This window comes from Selaginella moellendorffii, unplaced genomic scaffold (assembly GCF_000143415.4).
Source record: "Selaginella moellendorffii unplaced genomic scaffold, v1.0 SELMOscaffold_85, whole genome shotgun sequence".
NCBI classification, from domain to species: Eukaryota; Viridiplantae; Streptophyta; class Lycopodiopsida; order Selaginellales; family Selaginellaceae; genus Selaginella; species Selaginella moellendorffii.
Genome location: NW_003314346.1, coordinates 494,154 through 514,281, shown reverse-complemented (window position 1 = coordinate 514,281; position 20,128 = coordinate 494,154). Strand labels below are relative to the sequence as shown.

General features: G+C 47.9%; 3 protein-coding genes and 1 pseudogene across 4 annotated transcripts; all 4 read right to left on the bottom strand.

The window, feature by feature from the left end:
* Nucleotides 1-593: 593 nt before the first annotated feature.
* LOC9651979 (cytochrome P450 71A1) lies at nt 594-2,371 on the bottom strand. The gene is made up of 2 exons (XM_002987863.2): nt 1,449-2,371; nt 594-1,384 (listed from the first exon to the last, which is right to left on the bottom strand). The coding sequence occupies exons 1-2, from the start codon at nt 2,349-2,351 to the stop codon at nt 752-754; spliced, it is 1,536 nt and encodes a 511-aa protein (XP_002987909.2). The 5' UTR covers nt 2,352-2,371; the 3' UTR covers nt 594-751.
* A 119-nt stretch (nt 2,372-2,490) lies between these two features.
* On the bottom strand, nt 2,491-4,187 carry LOC9651978 (annotated as a pseudogene).
* Nucleotides 4,188-5,446: 1,259 nt separating this feature from the next.
* LOC9651977 (cytochrome P450 71A1) lies at nt 5,447-7,138 on the bottom strand. The gene is made up of 2 exons (XM_024661748.1): nt 6,224-7,138; nt 5,447-6,159 (listed from the first exon to the last, which is right to left on the bottom strand). Exons 1-2 carry the CDS (start codon nt 7,124-7,126, stop codon nt 5,527-5,529), a joined length of 1,536 nt encoding a protein of 511 aa, XP_024517516.1. The 5' UTR covers nt 7,127-7,138; the 3' UTR covers nt 5,447-5,526.
* A 31-nt stretch (nt 7,139-7,169) lies between these two features.
* Nucleotides 7,170-8,811, bottom strand: LOC9651976 (serine/threonine-protein phosphatase 7). Of its 2 annotated transcripts, XM_002987860.2 has the most exons (5): nt 8,327-8,811; nt 7,773-8,243; nt 7,569-7,715; nt 7,391-7,498; nt 7,170-7,336 (listed from the first exon to the last, which is right to left on the bottom strand). In XM_002987860.2, exons 1-5 carry the CDS (start codon nt 8,738-8,740, stop codon nt 7,265-7,267), a joined length of 1,212 nt encoding a protein of 403 aa, XP_002987906.1. In that variant the 5' UTR covers nt 8,741-8,811; the 3' UTR covers nt 7,170-7,264. The 2 variants fall into 2 exon arrangements, with proteins under 2 accessions (XP_002987906.1, XP_024517518.1); XM_024661750.1 differs by having other exon boundaries at nt 7,170-7,498.
* Nucleotides 8,812-20,128: the final 11,317 nt, after the last annotated feature.

Here is a 20,128-nt window from a genome sequence, read left to right as displayed (position 1 = left end):
GACTGTCTCGCTGCGGGGCTTCAAAAACATTGCCTTTGAATTGGCTAGTGATGCTGATAGATTCAAGGAGCTGCACGACGCGTGTGCACGGGGCCAGGTACCGCCAGACTGCCTTGTCTGCTTCTTGGAGATGTTTCTCAAGCATATGGTCGGGGGAAGCTTGGTGCAAGAATGTGGTGCACGGATCAAATTTATTGGGGCTTGTGCTTTACTGCTTCACAGGGTGGAGCTCAGGAATGTGGACACTGCTGGAAGCTGTTGTTGGAGAGCACCACAACGCTTCTAAGCGAAGATGAAGATAAGCTTTTGGACTTCTTGTCATCGGAGTGCAACTTGTCCAATCCCTTGCTCCAATCTATGCGGGCTGCAAGGAAGAACAAGGATGCAGATTTTGCCAACCCCTTTATTAGCTATGCACGTTGCAAGCAATAACGTAGATGTTGTCAAGCTGCTGATAAGCTGAACATTAACAAGAGCTTCAATCACACTTGGAAATCAAATTAGATCCAACAATCTACTCTTAGTCTATTCTTTTCCAAGTCTTCAACAATTTCTTCAGAATATTTAATACTTACAAATTATCTTTATATTTGTTATAAAAATGTCCATGCCATGCAAAAATCTCATTCGCAAGGAGGCTCCTGATGAGGCCGGCAGTGTCCGTTTGGAGAGATAGTGCAAAGTTCGTGGTTTCTTTCTTATTCATGGTTTATCAAGGAAGCTATTCTTCCAAGCTTTCTTTGGATCGGAGCTATAAGGTACCTTGTTCTAGCCGTGGGGTGGCGATCAGTCGCAGCTTCTTTGCCAAGAGCAGCGTCAATCCATACTGCTCCTTGCTCGTGTCGATGCTCTCACCGCTGGGCTCTCTCCACTCGAATCCATGGAGGAGGTTGGCGAGCGTGAGATGGACAGTGGTGAGCGCCAGTGCCATTCCCGGGCATTGTCGCCGCCCCGATCCAAACGGCACCGCCTCGAAGTCCCTGCCCCGGATGTCCAGATCTGTGCCAAGGAATCTCTCGGGCCGGAAGAGCAGCGCGTCATCACCCCAGGCGGAAGAGTCTCTGGCGATGGCATAGGCGTTGATGAGCACCGTCGTGCCGCGCGGTACATGGTACCCCATTACATTGCTAACCGCCTCGGTGGATTGGTGGGGGACCAGCAGCGGTCCCGCAGGATGCAGCCGGAGTGTCTCCTTGACGATGGCTTGGAGATAAGTTAGCTGTGAAAGATCAGGCTCTTCCACCATCTTTGTCCTCCACTTCTCGCCAAGAACTAGCTCGATTTCTTCTCGGGCTTTGGCGGCGATGGTGGGGTTTTTTATTGACTCGGCCATCGCCCACTCGAGCGTCACTGCTGAGGTGTCGGTTCCGGCCGTGACCAAGTTCTGCCAAGAAAAAGATTGCGAGTGATGAGACTGATTGATTGAATTGATAAACTCTTCTTCTTACTGTCATGACACTTATGATGTTTTCATTTTGTAGATGCTCATCACCATTGTCTTTTAGAGAGAGAAGGATGTCCAAAAAATCTTCATCATTGTTATTCTTCTTCTTGTTCTTTCTTTTGTTTTCATGCTCAATGATGTTGTCACTGAGGAATTCATGTAAAGATTTAGCCAAGGAATGCATACGACGTTCAGCCGGATCCAAGAATTTAGGAAGCCACGGGAAATAATCCCCAATTGGAAACTCTCCACATACCTTAAACGTGCTTGCAATCACCTCCAAAAACTTTTTTGCCCCCTTCTCATTCTCAATATCCTTGCCAAAGTAACGCTTGCCCATGAGCATCAAAGTGATGAGATTGAAGGTGAGCGCTGTCACTTGCCCACGAACATCCACGACCCCCATCTCGCGATCGTCTGCTACTAGTAGCGATCGGCACATGGATCTTACTTCTTCCATTCTCGCACCCCGAAACATGTCAATCCGGCGAGCTGTGAGGAGTTCCAGCGTCGCGATCTTGCGCAAGTGCCGCCACGAGTCACCATAGGGGGCGAAAACGATGTCGGCGTTGTAGTGGACGATGGTCCTCCCGGCGGCACTCAGCGGGCGAGACGCAAAGGCGGCGTCGTGGGTCTTGAGGAACTCCTTGGCGGCCGCTGGGCTGGAGGCGACAACCACTGGCACATGCCCGAATCGCAGCGACATGATCGGTCCATGGCGAGCCGACAGCCTCTGGAGCACGGTGTGCGGAGGATTTGCATAGAGCAAGTGGAGATGGCCGATCAGTGGAAGCCCAATGGGACCTGGAGGAAGAAGAGATGATTTAATTCTACTCCTCCATAGCTTCCATAGTACAGCAGTGATCGACAGTGCTGCCGCCACAACCAAAACAAAATCACTCGCCATTTTCTCCTTGTCGCAGCTCTTTTGCAGCTCTCACTCGGAAATATATTGTCACGGATGATCTTCTTGACTCCTACAAGCATAAAAGTCCAACGCCCACGAGGACCTCAAAGGTGGCAGTCGTGGAATTTTTCTAGATTTGTTTTATCCGTCTTTTGGCAGATCTAGCTCGTCGTCTGAATCCATAACATTAACATGATCGTAATACGGCATAACCTGCGGAAAAGCAACCAAAGCGGTGGATGGAAGTATCAAAACGAAATTGCTTACATGTGGCCGCGGGAGGACCGCCTCAAAAACACAAATGTCGGGCTTGCAAAAATCCGGTGGTTCCAAAACAATGTAGGCTGCTTTGTTGTTAAAACGAGTTTCGGTCACCTGCCATTGTTGACAATCGAAACTTCGTTGCATTTACGGAGAAAGAAAACACGAAATGAAGAAGGCCAACCTGAAACTGGGGATAGTCGGGAGCACTGAACAGAGTGATGAGCTTTCCAGCCTTGACAACGTGGTCGATCGTGTAGCCTTTGTCCATGCTCGCCATCTCGGGACGCTTCTGTCTCGCATCCGGCCCCTCGTGACATCTCACTATAAGCTGCACTGCCGAACAATGCCAATGATCGTGAGCAAACGACGCAAAACACCACCTTACCTTTAGCTTGTGCTTGTCCATAAACTCTTGAGTACAATCCAGTCCAAAAACAAGCCCGATCCCTCGACCTTCGTTGCTCGCAAGCCCCGGGTTTGGAGATGGATCGGACCACAAGATATCACCCGGTATCACGTTGTTTCCCATGGCCGACGGATCCAGCACGCCTCTTCTCGACTTTGCAAGGTCGTCCAGATCACCCAGCTTGAGCTTAGCAGCAGCTCTCACCAAGAAAGATCGCGTATAAGGCCCCGGTTTTAAGCTCCAGAACAAGCCACCGTGTGCCATGAAAACTTTGCCGGCTATCACCGCCGCCAGAGGATGGCACTCGAAACATCCCAAGAGCTTGCGATAGACATGCTTGGAATGCTCCCCAAACTTGACGGAGTTCTCTTTTTCGAAGCCGTAGACGCTCGTACAGAACTTTGTCTCGTGGTTTCCTCGCAGAAGAAACACTCGGTGAGGTAGCAATACCTGAAGAAAAGAAGAAAAATACCAACTTTCACTACCACCAGAAAGAAGTAAAAAAAAAAAACCGATATCATACCTTCCAAGCAAGGAGGAGAAAGTAAGTCTCGAATCCCCACGCTCCTCGATCCACATAGTCCCCGTTAAACACAAACATTCGTCGGGGAGGCCGGCCAGATCGAAGAGATGGAGCAAATCATGGAGCTGGCCGTGCAAATCGGCTCCAGGCGCAAGCAATTGGGCTCCTTGTGCATGATCTTGGAAGCCCTGGCGATGAGCGAATCGGCGACCGCGACTGGCACTACCTGGCGCAGTGCTTGCGGCCTCAGCATGGAGGCCGCCTCCGCCAGGGTCTCGCCCACGCCGATTACCCATTCTCGCGTCAATCCCCATCCTCTGGCCATTCCACTACCTTGCTCACCGCCTCCTCCTCTGCCGCCATCGCTACTCCTTGCGCCTATCCGAGCTGGATTCCGGGATTGGCGCCTTCTTGTTGCCGCTCTTCTTCGACGGTGCTCATCAACGCCTATGCCATCGCCAGAGACTCTTCCGCCTGGGGTGACGATGCGCTGCTCTTCCGGCCCGAGAGATTCCTTGGCACGGATCTGGACATCCGGGGCAGGGACTTCGAGGCAGTGCCGTTTGGATCGGGGCGGCGACAATGCCCGGGAATGGCACTGGCACTCACCACTGTCCATCTCACGCTCGCCAACCTCCTCCATGGATTCGAGTGGAGAACCCAGCGGTGAGAGTATCAACACGAGCAACGAGCAATATGGATTGACGTTGCTCATGGCAAACAAGCTGCGATTGATCTCCACCCCTCGCCTGGAACAAAGTACCTTTTAACGATCCAAGCTATAAAAATAGAACATGCTCCACAGATCTGATGATGCTTACGAAAGCTTTGTAGGCACTGAAGAAGAACAAGGGGGATTCCATCCAAATCCAACAGTCGCTGGATGTGTTGGCGTATGGTTCCTGGGAGGGGATATCCAAGCCTGAGATTAGAAAGGTGGTAGGAAATAGATTGCAGAAGGGAAGCGTGCTGGAGCGGCGGCTGAACAGGCAAGCTATGGAAGTGAAGCCTCTCCCAGAGCTACGCCCTCCCAAGGCTTTCTTCCCCCAAGCTGAGATGATAGAGTTTACGATGGCGTTAGAGGCATGGCAATGCACACCAGAAGCTGAGTTATCTCTACACCAGCATTTCAGACTACGGCCAGTTGCAAGCCACAACACAAGCAGAGATGAGGATGCGCCAGCATTGGAGAAGCTTGGTATCTGAGAGCAAGTGGAGATCAGTTTTAGAGTTTGGCACCTGGTTTATGACTGTCTCGCTGCAGGGCTTCAAGAACATTGCCTTTGAACTGGCTAGTGATGCTTTCAAGGAGCTGCACGATGCGTGTGCACGAGGCCAGGTACCGCTAGACTGCCTTCTGCTTCTTGGAGATGTTTCTCAAGCATATGGTGGGGGGAAGCTTGGTGCAAGAATGTGGTGCACGGATCAAATTCATTGGGGCTTGTGCGTTTCTGCTTCACAGGGTCGAGCTCAGGAATGTGGACACTGCTGGAAGCTGTTGTTGGAGAGCACCACAACTCTTCTAAGCGAAGATGAAGATAAGCTTTTGGACTTCTTGTCATCGGAGTGCAACCTGTCCAATCCCTTGCTCCAATCTATGCGGGCTGCAAGGAAGAACAAGAGTGCCGACCCCCTTATTAGCTATGCACGTTGCAAGCAATAACGTAGATGTTGTCAAGCCGCTGATAAGCTGAACATTAACAAGAGCTTCAATCACACTTGGAAATCAAATTAGATCCAACAATCTACTCTTGGTCTATTCTTTTCCAAGTCTTCAACAATTTCTTCAGAATATTTAATACTTACAAATTATCTTTATATTTGTTATAAAAATATCCATGCCATGCAAAAATCGCATTCGCAAGGAGGCTCCTGATGAGGCCGGCAGTGTCCGTTTGGAGAGATAGTGCAAAGTTCGTGGTTTCTTTCTTATTCATGGTTTGTCAAGGAAGCTATTCTTCCAAGCTTTCTTTGGATCGGAGCTATAAGGTACCTTGTTCTAGCCGTGGGGTGGCGATCAGTCGCAGCTTCTTTGCCAAGAGCAGCGCCAATCCATACTGCTCCTTGCTCGTGTCGATGCTCTCACCGCTGGGCTCTCTCCACTCGAATCCATGGAGGAGGTTGGCGAGCGTGAGATGGACAGTGGTGAGCGCCAGTGCCATTCCTGGGCATTGTCGCCGCCCCGATCCAAACGGCACCGCCTCGAAGTCCCTGCCCCGGATGTCCAGATCTGTGCCAAGGAATCTCTCGGGCCGGAAGAGCAGCGCGTCGTCACCCCAGGCGGTAGAGTCTCTGGCGATGGTGTAGGCGTTGATGAGCACCGTCGTGCCGCGCGGAACATGGTACCCCATTACATTGCTAACCGCCTCGGTGGATTGGTGGGGGACCAGCAGCGGTACCGCAGGATGCAGCCGGAGTGTCTCCTTGACGATGGCTTGGAGATAAGTTAGCTGTGAAAGATCAGGCTCTTCCACCATCTTCGTCCTCCACTTCTCGCCGAGAACTAGCTCGATTTCTTCTCGGGCTTTGGCGGCAATGGTGGGGTTTTTTATCGACTCAGCCATTGCCCACTCGAGTGTCACTGCTGAGGTGTCGGTTCCAGCTGTGACCAAGTTCTGCCAAGAAAAAGATCTCGAGTGATGAGACTGATTGACCGAATTGATAAACTTTTCTTCTTACCGTCATGACACTTATGATGTTTTTGTTTTGTAGATGCTCATCACCATTGTCTCTCAGAGAGAGAAGGATGTCCAAGAAATCTTTGTCAGTGTTATTTTTCTCACTGTTATTTCTCCTATTCTCGTGCTCGGTGATATTGTCACTAAGGAATTTGTGCAAGGATTTAGCTAGGAAATGCATACGACGTTCTGCTGGATCCAGGAATTTGGGGAACCATGGGAAATAATCCCCAATTGGAAACTCTCCACATACCTCAAACGTACCTGCAATTACCTCTAAGAACTTCCTTGCCCCTTCATCATTCTCTGCATCTTTGCCAAAGTAGCGCTTGCCCATGAGCATGAAAGTGATGAGATTGAAGGTGAGTGCAGTCAGTCGCCCACGAACATCCACGATCCCTGTCTCGCAATCGTCCGCCACTAGTAGCGATCGGCACATGGATTTTACCTCTTCCATTCTCGCGCCCCGAAACATGTCAATCCGGCGAGCTGTGAGGAGCTCCAGCGTCGCGATCTTGCGCAAGTGCCGCCACGAGTCGCCATAGGGGGCGAAAACGATGTCGGCGTTGTAGTGGACGATGATCCTCCCGGCGGCGCTCGGCGGGCGAGACGCAAAGGCGGCGTCGTGGGTCTTGAGGAACTCCTTGGCGGCTGCTGGGCTGGAGGCGACAACCACTGGAACATGCCCGAATCGCAGTGACATGATCGGTCCATGGCGAGCCGACAGCCTCTGGAGCACGGTGTGCGGAGGATTGGCAAAGAGCAAGTGGAGATGGCCGATCAGTGGAAGCCCAATGGGACCTGGAGGAAGAAGAGATGATTTAATTCTACTCCTCCATAGCTTCCATAGCACAGCAGTGATCGATAGTGCTGCCGCCACAACCAAAACAAAATCACTCGCCATTTTCTCCTTGTCGCAGCTCTCTTGCAGCTCTCACTCGGAAATATATTGTCAATAATTTTCTTGACTCCTACGAGCATAAAAGTCCAACGCCCACGAGGACCTTAATGGTGGCGATCGTGGCATTTTTCTAGATTTGTTTTATCCGTCTTTTGGCAGATCTAGCTCGTCGTCTGAATCCATAACATTAACATGATCGTAATACGGCATAACCTGCGGAAAAGCAACCAAAGCGGTGGATGGAAGTATCAAAACGAAATTGCTTACATGTGGCCGCGGGAGGACCGCCTCAAAAACACGAATGTCGGGCTCGCAAAAATCCGGTGGTTCCAAAACAATGTAGGCTGCTTTGTTGTTAAACCGAGTTTCGGTCGCCTGCCATTGTTGACAATCGAAACTTCGTTGCATTTACGGAGAAAGAAAACACGAAATGAAGAAGGCCAACCTGAAACTGGGGATAGTCGGGAGCACTGAACAGAGTGATGAGCTTTCCAGCCTTGACAACGTGGTCGATCGTGTAGCCTTTGTCCATGCTCGCCATCTCGGGACGCTTCTGTCTCGCATCCGGCCCCTCGTGAGATCTCACTATAAGCTGCACTGCCGAACAATGCCAATGATCGTGAGCAAACGACGCAAAACACCACCTTACCTTTAGCTTGTGCTTGTCCATAAACTCTTGAGTACAATCCGGTCCAAAAACAAGCCCGATCCCTCGACCTTCGTTGCTCGCAAGCCCCGGGTTTGGAGATGGATCGGACCACAAGATATCACCCGGTATCACGTTGTTTCCCACGGCCGACGGATCCAGCACGCCTCTTCTCGACTTTGCAAGGTCGTCCAGATCACCCAGCTTGAGCTTAGCAGCAGCTCTCACCAAGAAAGATCGCGTAGAAGGCCCCAGTTCCAAGCTCCGGAACAAGCCACCGTGTGCCATGAAAACTTTGCCGGCTATCACCGCCGCCAGAGGATGGCCCTCGAAACATCCCAAGAGCTTGCGGTAGACATGCTTAGAATGCTCCCCAAACTTGACGGAGATCTCTTTCTCGAAGCCGTAGACGCTCGTACAGAACTTTGTCTCGTGGTTTCCTCGCAGAAGAAACACTCGGTGAGGTAGCAATACCTGAAGAAAAAAAGTAAGAACAATACCACCTTTCACTACCACCAGAGAGAAGTAAAAAAGAAAACGTGATTCTGAGATCATACCTTCCAAGCAAGGAGGAGAAAGTAAGTCTCGAATCCCCACGCTCCTCGATCCACATAGTCCCCGTTAAACACAAACATTCGTTCCTCGTCGGGGAGGCCGGCCAGATCAAAGAGATGGAGCAAATCATGGAGCTGGCCGTGCAAATCGCCCACCAGGACGATGCTACTGGAGCTCGACCGTGGCGGCTCCAGGCGCAAGCAATTGGGCTCCTTGTGCATGATCTTGGAAGCCCTGGCGATGAGCGAATCGGCGACCCCAACTGGCACTACCTGGCGCAGTGCTTGCGGCCTCAGCATGGAGGCCGCCTCCGCCAGGGTCTCGCCCACGCCGATTACCCATTCTCGCGTCAATCCTCCATCCTCTGGCCATTCCACTACCTTTCTCACCGCCTCCTCCTCCTCCTCTCCCGCCATCGCCACTCCTTGCGCCTGATCCGAGCTGGATTCCGGGATTGGCGCCTTCTTGTTGCCCCTCTTCTTCTTCTTCTTCATCATAAACCCTAATTTATATGTTAATTATGTTTAAATCTCTTTTTCTAGTTAACGGTTTATCAAGATACTAGTCAGTTAGCAAGGGTAAATTTAGTGTTAAAACCGATGCCAACCATTATGCTACCATCTTTTCTTGCTGGATAACAAAGGAAAAGTTATTGGTGAGATTTTTTTTCTTCCACAAAAAAGATCTATAATATAGTTAAAAGAGGAAAGATTTTGCTTGCAACTGATTGGAAACACTAGGTCGTGTTGTCCAGGCATTAAAAACACCATGGTGAAAGTTATCTTCTAATACAATACATGAGAGCTTGGAATCTTGCTAAGTGACAAAATTTTGTAGATTTCTTGTGGATTGCCTTGCCAGAAATGAGAGCTGAGAGGTTCGAGCAGGTGAAAGTACATTGAGTCACAGTATTCCTAGCAGAAAGCCATCAGGAGTTCAAGCTAATTATCATATGCCCAAGTCAGATATATGATAAAAGGATGGCAGACAAATCCCCTTAGAGCTTGGTCATGGAGAGCCGGAAGTTCTGGGGCTGGAAAACCTCCTTGGACTGCCACAAGTTATCTGTGGAGCAGCTTGATGCCTGGCCTTCATGATGACTAAAGCTTGAGGATGATGCTCTTGAGATCTTGGCAATTGCCATCATCTGTGGATCCTGAAGACCCTTTCCAAGACATGGAGCTGGCACAGGAAGGATGGATTGTTGAGCTCTTGATCATGCACTGTCAAGCCTAACTTGTTGCAATCCACAAGTTGACACAATGCTTGCAATACTTGGCCCTTGGCATCAACAATCTTATGGTTCTTGGACTGCTACTAGTCCTCCTCCCAGCTTGAGGCCGGTTTGATCACTTGTGCATGATGCCCTTGAGCTTGCCCACTGCAAGCCCAAGTCATTCCGCCATCCATGACCCATATGTCATAGATGTTCAGGCATCAAAAGATTATCCAATAAACATTTGGCATGTGGACATAAAATTTAAGTGTGCAAAGTTATATTTTTTACAAATTGCATGCCATATTTGCAAAGTCTCACAATACCCCATAAGAAACATGAGACGGATGGATTCAAATATGCTACAATGACAAGTGCTATAGTTATTTGTCCTCCAATCCCATTAGCATCTATATTATATAGGACATCTTAATAATTTTAATTTCAATTTTCACTCTTTACAAGATGGGAAAATACTAGTCTGTCTCCCCTAATTCAAGCATGAAGAGGCGGCCAGCCAGGAGAAATCCTTAACATTGACCTCCAAGTTGTACATTTCCATGTTTATGAATTCTCACCTAACGGCCAATATAAAGACTGTAAATTGAATTGTCTTAAAATGTGTGGTTGACTTAGTTAAACCCATATTAATTAGTTTACCTTTAACACGCGTTTAAGTCCTAACATGTGATATTGCTCAATTTCATAAATGAATATTTTAATTGAACTTTGGATAAATATATAGAGTTCTACTTTGCAAAAATTCCTCCACTAGATCTTGTATGTTCGCTAAATTCTCCTTCGGTTCCTATGTTGTTTCGCAGAGTGGAAATTCTTTCCACTTTACATAAAACTCCCTCACCTTATGTTCTTATCACTTGCTTTTGCATGCATTGAGGATGGCCTTGACCTTGTATTATTTTTCCCCTTGGCAAAATCCTAAGATTATGGATTTACTCAAGAGAAAGTATCACTAGCCAAACATGGTTAAAGACATTTAAGATTATGTAAAGACATGTCTAATATCTCAATAAGTCAAAGCCATAACTAAGGCTAGTGGGGGTTTATTATAAAGTCTTATAATTCCAAATTGTCCTCAGAAATGTCTTATGATGGACTTCATTACGGGACTCCTCCTAAGTAAGGGGTTTGATGTGATATTTGTGGTGTGGATTGATTTTCTAAGATAATACATTTCATACCCACCATAATGGAAGTGGATGCGAAAGGTGTGGTTAAACTATTCTTCAAACAAGTGGTTTGAGTGTGGGGAAGGCCAAAAGAAATTATCTCAGATTGAGATAAGATTTTCACCAATAAGTTCTAGAGAACTCTCATGGAGTAGTATTGCACCAAGTTAAAATTTAGCATAGTTTATCACCCATAAAAAGGTATTAGGTATTAAATCAAGTATGATAGTAATAACACTTCTTGACATATAAACAAATGGAAAAGGTGAATAGGCAGTTGGAAGATTATTTGCGATGTTATATCTCCAGAAACCAGACTGATTGAATAAGTCATTTGGGACTTGTAGAAATATACCATAACAATTCACCACATTCGAGTATTGGGGCAAGTCCTTGGGAAATCATCAATGGGCGAGCTATTGAAGTGTAAGGAACCAACTCGCCGAGGTGTCGTAGGCTAAAGAAACCCCAAAAGCATGACCAAAATGACAAAGAGTTCATCGGATGGGACCAAGTCGAAGATCGACTCCAAGACCGACTCTAGGACCGAGTTCGAGATAGAGTCTGGAATCGAGTCCGAGACCGACTCGGGGACTGAGTTTGAGTCCGAGTTCGAGACAGAGTTTGAGATCTGAAATCGGGTCCGAGACCGAGTCCGAGGTCGAGTCCGAGGTCGAGTCCGAGATCGGGTCCGAGATCGAGTTCGAGATCGAGTCCAAGACTGAATCCGAAGTCGGATCCAAAATCGGGTCCGAGATCGAGCCAGAGACTAAGTCCAAATACTAATACGGGTCAAGGGGTGAAAGCCCAAAGCGTGCGTCTCCCAGGGGGGGGGGGGGGCTGCAGGGGGTTCCAAAAGTATAGTAGGGATAGTGAGGTCCAGGAACCAGTCTTGAAGGAACTCTTCAGTGGTGCTTCCAAACTGACTTGAGGTTGAGACTGGGGCCAAGGGGCCTTGGGTGGGAGTGAGCATGGGCTTGAGTGGTGCTAGAGGGGCCACCCAGGGAAGTGCTCAAGAGCAGCTCCCACTCCCGAAAGGGAAACCGACTGCGGTGCTCCCGACTCATGTGGAGTGGTGCCCCACTTGAATACCTTGTGGCTCATTGGTCCTCGCCCTTCCTAGGGGCTTAGGCCTTCCCTTCGGGATGGAAGTGGGGCATACCGGGCCGTTAGGCCACGGTGTTTCGCCCCGACGTCCCGAAGCAAGTGTTGCACCCAAGACTTGGGATTTAGAGGGTCCCATGATCAAGTCTTGTGGTACCAAGGGGTGTTAGGAACCTAGAGGCTTGGTGTGCTTGGCTGCTTGTGCCTGCGGGGAGTGTAGCCGAACCTTAAGCCCAGTCTAACCCGGGGAGGGGGATTGGGAGAGATTTGGGAATCCGTAGATGGATGGTTAACACTCCATTGCTCGTGCAGTGAGTAGCTGAAACCAAGTAGAATTAAGTAGGAGCTGGTACCATAGGCGAGAACCTTGGCGAGGGAACTTAGCACGAGCCAAGGCAGAGTTGGTCGGATAGACAAGGTAAGCTAGCAAATTGGAAAGGAAAAATTTGTGGCTTACAATTTGGTATCGGAACCTCTTTCTCAGTTCTAGCGAAGGATAGAGGCGGATTGCTAGGGGATGGCAAGGGCAGGACGTAAGCAAACTCAGGCGGAGACGGAACCTCCTCTAGAGCTGGAGCCTCCGGTCGAACAGGAGGCTATGGATGAGGAATCCTTGCACGAGGAGGACTCCAGTGAGGCAACTTCCAAACATGAGTCTGGTGGTGAGGTTCGGTCGTCCAATGCTCGATTGAACGTTCTAGAAGGATAATTGGCACAAACCAATGCCCTGCTAGAGACTCTCGTACGCAAGTTAAAGCGTGACGAGAAGCGGAAGAAAAAGTGAAAGACTGCAGATGCTAGCAGCGCAGAGGGTGCGGACCCTTCGGTAGGGACTGAGGCAGAACCAAACAAAGTCGAACAAACCGAAGTGGAATCAGTCCCTCAGGTAGTTCCCAAGTATAAACCAAAGCCCCCACCGGTCTTCAAGGGAGTGAATGACTATAAGGTGGTGGAGGATTGGTTTTATGATATGGAGGACTACTTCCGAGCGTTGCGGTTACCAAGCTCGGAGAAAGTCCCATGTGCAAAACCATACTTGGCAGATAATGCCAAGTCCTGGTGGAGAACGACAGAGGCCAACGAAGGACCGATGGCCACTTGGGAAATGATGAAGGCGAGGATCCGCGCGACTTACGTTCCTCCGAATGCTACTCTGCATCTAAGAGACAAGTTGAGTAGGCTGAAGCAGACCAGAACCATTCAGGAGTATGAGAATGGGTTTATGGCAAAGAGGATACTTGTCACGGACATGGGGGATATGGATGTGTTCCATGCCTTCATATTAGGTTTGCAAACCTAGGCTCGCGGTGAAGTGATGTGGTGGAACCCGACCAACTACAAGGAAGCGTTGGATGCGGCCATCAAGGTGCATTTCAATGATAACCTGCGAAAGGGGAACACGACGGGGTCGGGATCCACGTTTAGGAAAGGGGCCAAACCAAGGGGAACGTTTAGCAGAGGGAAATTCAAGAAGAGCTTCTCTAAGAATATGAGCCCTCGGGGTTCCGGAAAGGCAAATCCGGTGGCCAGCGAGCGAGTACATGGGGGAGTCAAGCGAAAAAAGACAAACCCACGGATAAGAAGGTCAAGTCGTATAGCAGCGTGGGAAACAATGTATGCTACAACTGCGGTGAAGCGGGACACTTTTCGAGGGAATGTCCCTACCCGAAGAAGGCCAGAGCCAATATGGCCATCAAATCGGGTGAAGTCCAAACTGAGGTATGTGATCCAGTCCCTAACTCAAAGTTACTCATTACACGAGCAACTTTGGTAGAGAGTCATTCGCGACATCTACTAGCTGTAAGCGACTAATTTTTCCATTCTACTTTAGTCACTTAACCACACCTTCGACCACTTGGAGGGGTCTCACTCACCACCTCCTTAAGTCCAATTCAGGACTTGGGACTTGCTAGCCCTGAGAATGGCATCCATGCCACTCATCCCTTGCACTTAGTCCAAGTGCTCCACGTGTCCGGTCCTAAGACTGACACCCCAAGGTACCACCGACATACCAGCCCATTACGCTAAGGCCATGCCCCTTTACCTTGGTCATACCGGTGGTCTAACCCCACCTGCATCAAAATCCCATCTCTCAAGGACTGGACCATCCGTCCATGAGTGATCATTCCAGATCCACTCCTTAGCATCTTTAGGATGCCCGCAGACATGGGGAATAGCCTTCCCCAATATCCCTTTTCTGGTCCCCACCAAGTCCCTTTCTGCCCACGGCCGTGTTCACCACCACTACCACTGGATCGAGGCCCACCGACCTGACCACTAAGTCCCACGGTCCTCTGGGACTTCCTCGCCACACGACTGTGTCCTTGGTCACTGCCCCAGAGGATTGCTCCTCTTCCTTTCCACAGTCTGGGCCTTTGGGACAACATTTCGGAACACCATGGCCTTACGCGAGCCACCTGGGTACTCTCCCCACCTTTCGCCTTTAGGTGCTCTAGCCATGGGCTTAGAGCGAGGTTCCGTTGAGCCACGCCTGGTATCCAAGTAGGTAGTGTCACCCACACTTGGACTGGGAGCATTGGCCAGTCGATCTCCCGGGGGAACTAGAGCCGGCTCTTGAACACTTCACCAAGCTACCCCGCCTGTCGGTCTGTATTCACTCTAGTCTTGGACTTCCCAGTGGTCAGTTCATCACCCAACACTGGGTCTGGCCTTCCTGGGCCAAACTGGCCTTTCCTGGCCAAACTGGCTCCACTGTAGTCCTCCCCCTACTATACTTTTGGAGCTCACCAAACCCCCCAGGGTTTGGGAGACGAACGCTTTGGGCTTTCACCCTCTCAGACTCGAACTCAGACTCGGACTCGGACTCGGACTCGGACTCAGACTCAGACTCGGGCTCGGTCTCAGCCTTGGCCTCGGTCTCGGTCCCGGTCTCGGTCCCGGTCTCGGTCTAGGTCTCGGTCTCGGTCCCGGTCTCGGTCCCGGTCTCGGTCTCGGTCTCGGTCCCGGTCTCGGTCCCGGTCTCGGTCTCGACCTTGGACTCCATCTCGGGTCCTTCTCGGACTCCATCTCGGGCTCCGTCTCGGTTCATCTTGGACTCCATCTCGGACTCCACCTCGGACTCTGTCTTGGTCCATCTCGGGCTCCATCTCGGGTCCATCTCGGACTCCGTCTTGGTCCACCTCGGACTCCATCTCGGACTCCATCTCGGGTCCATCTCAGACTCCATCTCGGGTCCATATCGGACTCCATCTCGGGTCCATCTCGGACTCCGTCTTGGTCCACCTTGGACTCCACTTTGGGTCCCTCTCGGACTCCATCTCGGACTCCACTTCGGACTCCATATTGGACTCCACTTCGGGTCCATCTCGGACTCCAACTAGGGTCCGTCTCGGACTCCATCTCGGACACTTCCACATGTCATGTGTTGGTCCTTTTTGGGTCCCTTTTTGGAGCCTTGCTTATTGCTTGCTTCGTGCTCGCTCCTTGAGCACTTTGTTGGGAGTTCCACTCCTGCTCTCGACCTTCCAAGTCAGAGCTTTTAGTCCAAACGTGTTACACTTGTTTGGCTTTCACTTCGGCCACTACCACGTGGCACCCTTTCCAGCTCCACTTTGGGGCCTAGGGATTTTGTGTCTCACAACTCCACCACCCATAGACGAAGTTCGATGTCCTCATCGAACGGTAAACCATTTTATAAAGTAACACCCGCATGTGTTACCATTTCCATCCTTGGCACCTAGCCAATGTTTATCAATGGTTTGACATTGAAGGCTCACCATGCCTTCTCCATATTCATCAATGGTTTGACACCAAAGGCTCACCATGCCTTGCCTATCCTCTAAGGAGTATAGTCTCTCCAACTTAGAGACTCACTTGACCACTTGGGGTGGGTTGCTCCTTTTTATTGGTTTAGTTCTCGCTAAACCCGTTAGAGACACCCTCTCTAACTCAATTCCACTACTCATTCTTGAGTAGTCACAGATTCCATTGATCTACCTTTGCACTTTGGAACATTTACTTTTGACTTCTTGAAGTCAATTTCCCAGGTGTCTCCGACACCTTGCCTTGCACTTTTTGTGCAACTCCACTTCCCCTCCTAGGAAGTTCTCTACTCGAGGGCACCCTCATCCTCTTTTCTATTTTTATGCCACCATTGGCATTACGTTCCATTTATCATTATTTGCGCTAGGGTTGTCCACAGCCCTATCTTTTGGCTCCTTAGTTGCTCCCTCACTTGGAGCCTTTCCTTTGCCAAATTGGAGCACTTGGGAATCCATCCTTGGAAGTCCACTTCTTTTTCCGCAATCCGTTAGCATCAAACACATTAGTGTTCCTTGGCTAACTTTGCCACTTGGATTCTTTCCAATGGATTCCACGGCCCTATCTTGGGCACTCGTCTTTTGCTCCTATCCTTGGATTGTTGCACCAAGCAACATAGGATCATTACCTCCCTCCTGGAAGTATTCTTTTGGTTACATAGCAAAGGATCTGCTTTGCCCAGACTAGGGTGTTCACCCCTAGTAAGTCTCCCCAACTGTTCTAGGCTCTCTTCCTAGCCCAACCTTGTGACCCACCCATGGGCCTGTTTCTGGAGACTATTTTCTTGAACTCATAATACCATTGTATTGTAGTAGTTCATTTCCCTTAGGTGTCTTTCCCACTTAATCACCTTGACCAAGCCACACCTTTATCAATAGTTCAAATCAACACTTTAAACTAGGAATCATATTCCTTAACCCAAACAAAGACCTTGTCCTTGTTTAGCCATAAGATCACCTAGTGATCTCATCTTGACCCCTTAATAGGTCTACCAATAGGAATTAGGTCTTCCAGGCCTTACTAAGTTGTTGACTATGACCCTGGGGGCATCCCCCACACTTGGCGGTGCGCCCAAGCTAGCCCTTCCGGCCAAGGATCCATAGCAACTGAGACTGGGTGTCCCCATCTCATTCACCACGTTCTTGGTGCCTTTTGCACCAAAGTGTTCAAGTTAGATATGCCGAGCTTTCACTCTAAACAATTTAACCGTGTATCACGACTCCGAGGCATCCCTCGCTTGGCGGTGTGCCCAAACCAGTCTCCACACTGAGAGTCCATGACCACCGAAAAATGAGTGTCCTCATATTCCAAACCATCACCACGCCCTAGTGAGTTGGGACTCGAACCCAAGCACTAGAGGGTCAGGACTCGAACCCAACCTCCGTATATGCATCTACGGATGGCATCACCCAGGATGCCTGGCGTGACTCCCCACGCTGGTGCACCAACTTGTACTCAAAGCGCGGTATAGATCACAGCTTAGGAACCTAGTTCCTCCACACTGCCAAGTCCTCTCACTTGACAAGTCTGTGATCATGCATGGACTCCTCCATGCTTGGCCCCATGGCCCACCCTTTTTGAAGTTATCACCTTCAACTAGGGCATTTGTTCCTCTGACTTGCCAATCTCGCTTTGGCAAGTCCTCCGACCATTGTAACATAGTTCTTGCACAAGCGTGAAAGCCCTTGATCATCGACTTTTGTTCAAAGCCCTCTCTTTGAACACTCGGGAACTACTTCCCCAACCTTGATAGCCTTGCCTCATGGCAAGCTTCAAGACCACGCTTCTACTGCGCCACTCTGATTTCGCGCATTCCTTGAACCATTTACGCTTGGCCTTTCTAGGTACTAAGCTACCTAGAATCATCTTTGGGAACCTTGAAGGAACTTTGTCCCTTAGTTTGCTAAGGCCTCCCTTTTTGCAAGCTTTCCAATTACCATATAGTCTAACATGGACAATTCCATATTTTAGACTCTCTATGGCATCACGGTTGCTAGCGGCGGGGATGGTCCAAAATTGAGTTGAGCTCATGAGTTGAGCTCAATTCAACACAAGTCAACTCAAGTCAACATAGTCAATAAGAAATATTACAAAGGAGATCTAAATTGAACAAATGAAGGTTCTAGCAAACTTTAAAATATTAAAATACGTAAATATCTAAGTTAAAAGTTTCTATAAGATTGAATTGTTTAAAAAAGACAAAGTTCATGAGAACCTATCTTTTATAAAACTATATTATTTTATTATGACAACTGTTACAGCTGTCATATTTGATTTGACTACTTAATATTTTGAATACTTTTACAGCTGTAGATACTATTCCTTCATTCAAAAGAGTTTTTAGGGTTCTTGAGAAGATGGGAAGCAAGGAAAATACAAGATCTGTGAGTAAGAGTTGTAGTGCAAAGGAATGTGAGAATGTTAATTTTATTTCACTACCACAATCTCCATATTACACTCCTGGTCCTTATTACCCATCTGGGAATGTGGAGACCACTATCACGATTGATAAAAATGCTCCTGTTACTTCTGAAACAACAGTCCAGAGCAAGAGAAATGAAGAAATGAACAGCACAGCGGAAAGCGCCAAGAAATCTACTCCATAAAACTTTCCATGACATTTGTAATTTACATATTAATTCATATTAAAAACTCTATTGCTTGCCTATATCGCAATCCTCTCATATGATAAGACCAAGGTATATTTTGCAGTGAATCCTCATTAAAAGTTTTTGGGAATTGTTTGTAAATAATGATAAAAGAAATCAAAATCTTTCGAAAGACTCAAAAGTAATATGACATCAAAGAATCAACTTTATCTACATTTCCAAGACTAAAAGGCAATCTCACATGAGAGAATGGTAGCGTGCCAACGTGCTCTACCACTATAATGTGGTCTATATTTCCTTGCAATTTATTTCCGTAGACATTTGGCATGTGTATATGTGTAGCAAAGTAGGATTCATCATAATGATAGAGCATGTGTATACACGATAATCTAAAATTCTAGAAGCTCTTATGTTTACAAGAAAGCTATGATTATGAAGCCCCATTTCCAAGACTGACATTTAAAGAATCTGAGTATTGTCAGTGTCATAATAAATAAACCTCATTCCCAAGAATCTGAGTATTGTCAGTGTCATAATAAATAAACCTCGTTCCCAAGAATCTGAGTATTGTCAGTGTCATAATAAATAAACCGCATTCCCAAGACTAAAACTTAGTATATAAACTATCTAGAAAAGTTATAGTCATTGTAGGTTTTTTGTTCTCCTTGAGCTCCTTAGAAGTTTATATTGAAATGGCTCAAAGGAGACCCATTGCTAATCATACTTGGCCCCCTAGCATTTCATATCAATCTCCACCTCCATCCCCAAGTTCTACCAACATTCCACCTTCACCTCTACGTAACAATCCTTTTTCTACTGAGGGCTCTAGTGAAGCTGAATTAGAGCTCCCTATATGTGAAATTCCGGATCTTGCTACTAGAGAGGGATTGCCTTTAGCGCTTCAAGAGCAATGCCACATGTTTTTGCAAGATCTTGCTCCTGACATGGCAGGACTACTTGAAAGCACAGAACGCTATTACATTCGGTGTCCAATATGCTACTTTTTCTTGGACAAGACAAATGGCTCTATGGGTTTACAAACTTTTCTTGAGCATTGTAAGAATTGCCCAACGGCAGGTCTGGAAAATGTGCACATGTGGATGTACAATAGATTCAAGAATGAGTTACAGACACATACCCACTATCGCTTCATGGTGAGGAACAACATCCCCTTGGGAAACACTGCATTGGCTAGTGCAAAATATGGGGTTTTTAGGCCACCCTATAGTGGAATGTAAGATCTAGAATTACTTTACTATACTATAGTATTGTCACTATTAAAAGAAAAAATATAATAAAATGATATTAGTTGTAGGTAACATACCTTGTTCTAGAAGGTGCTATCATATCACATACAATTGTTTACAAAATGTTGAAGGAGGAGATGGCAACACACAAACGCTACAAAGTGATGGTGACAGGTGAGAATGATAATCTATAATTATGGTATCTGACACTGACACTGACATCTGACAATTTTACTGACATCTGACACTTTCACTGACATCTAACATATAACAAGCTTTCCATTTTATGTAAGGATGCAATTAACTTTCTTCTGCCTCATCATCAACATAATGATTTCTTTTATACTTCCTCCTATAGTGGTATTGTGGGGAAGATTCACCTTGCATATGTTGAGCCATGGCTTCTGCATAGTTAGGGAGACTTTGAAAGCCTCCAATTCTAGAAACTCCAGGTGACTGTGATCTATAAAATAGAATGAAATATATATTGAAATTTTAATAAAACATAATTTACCTCCTTGAGGTTGAAGGCAACTCACGAAATCCTCTGAGCCGGCGTTTGAAGAAATGATGTTCTTCAATAGCAAACACCGACCTACCAGAGTCACGTGCTGCCTCCACCATAGAACCACTACCTGCTGTGCAATCAATCACAATA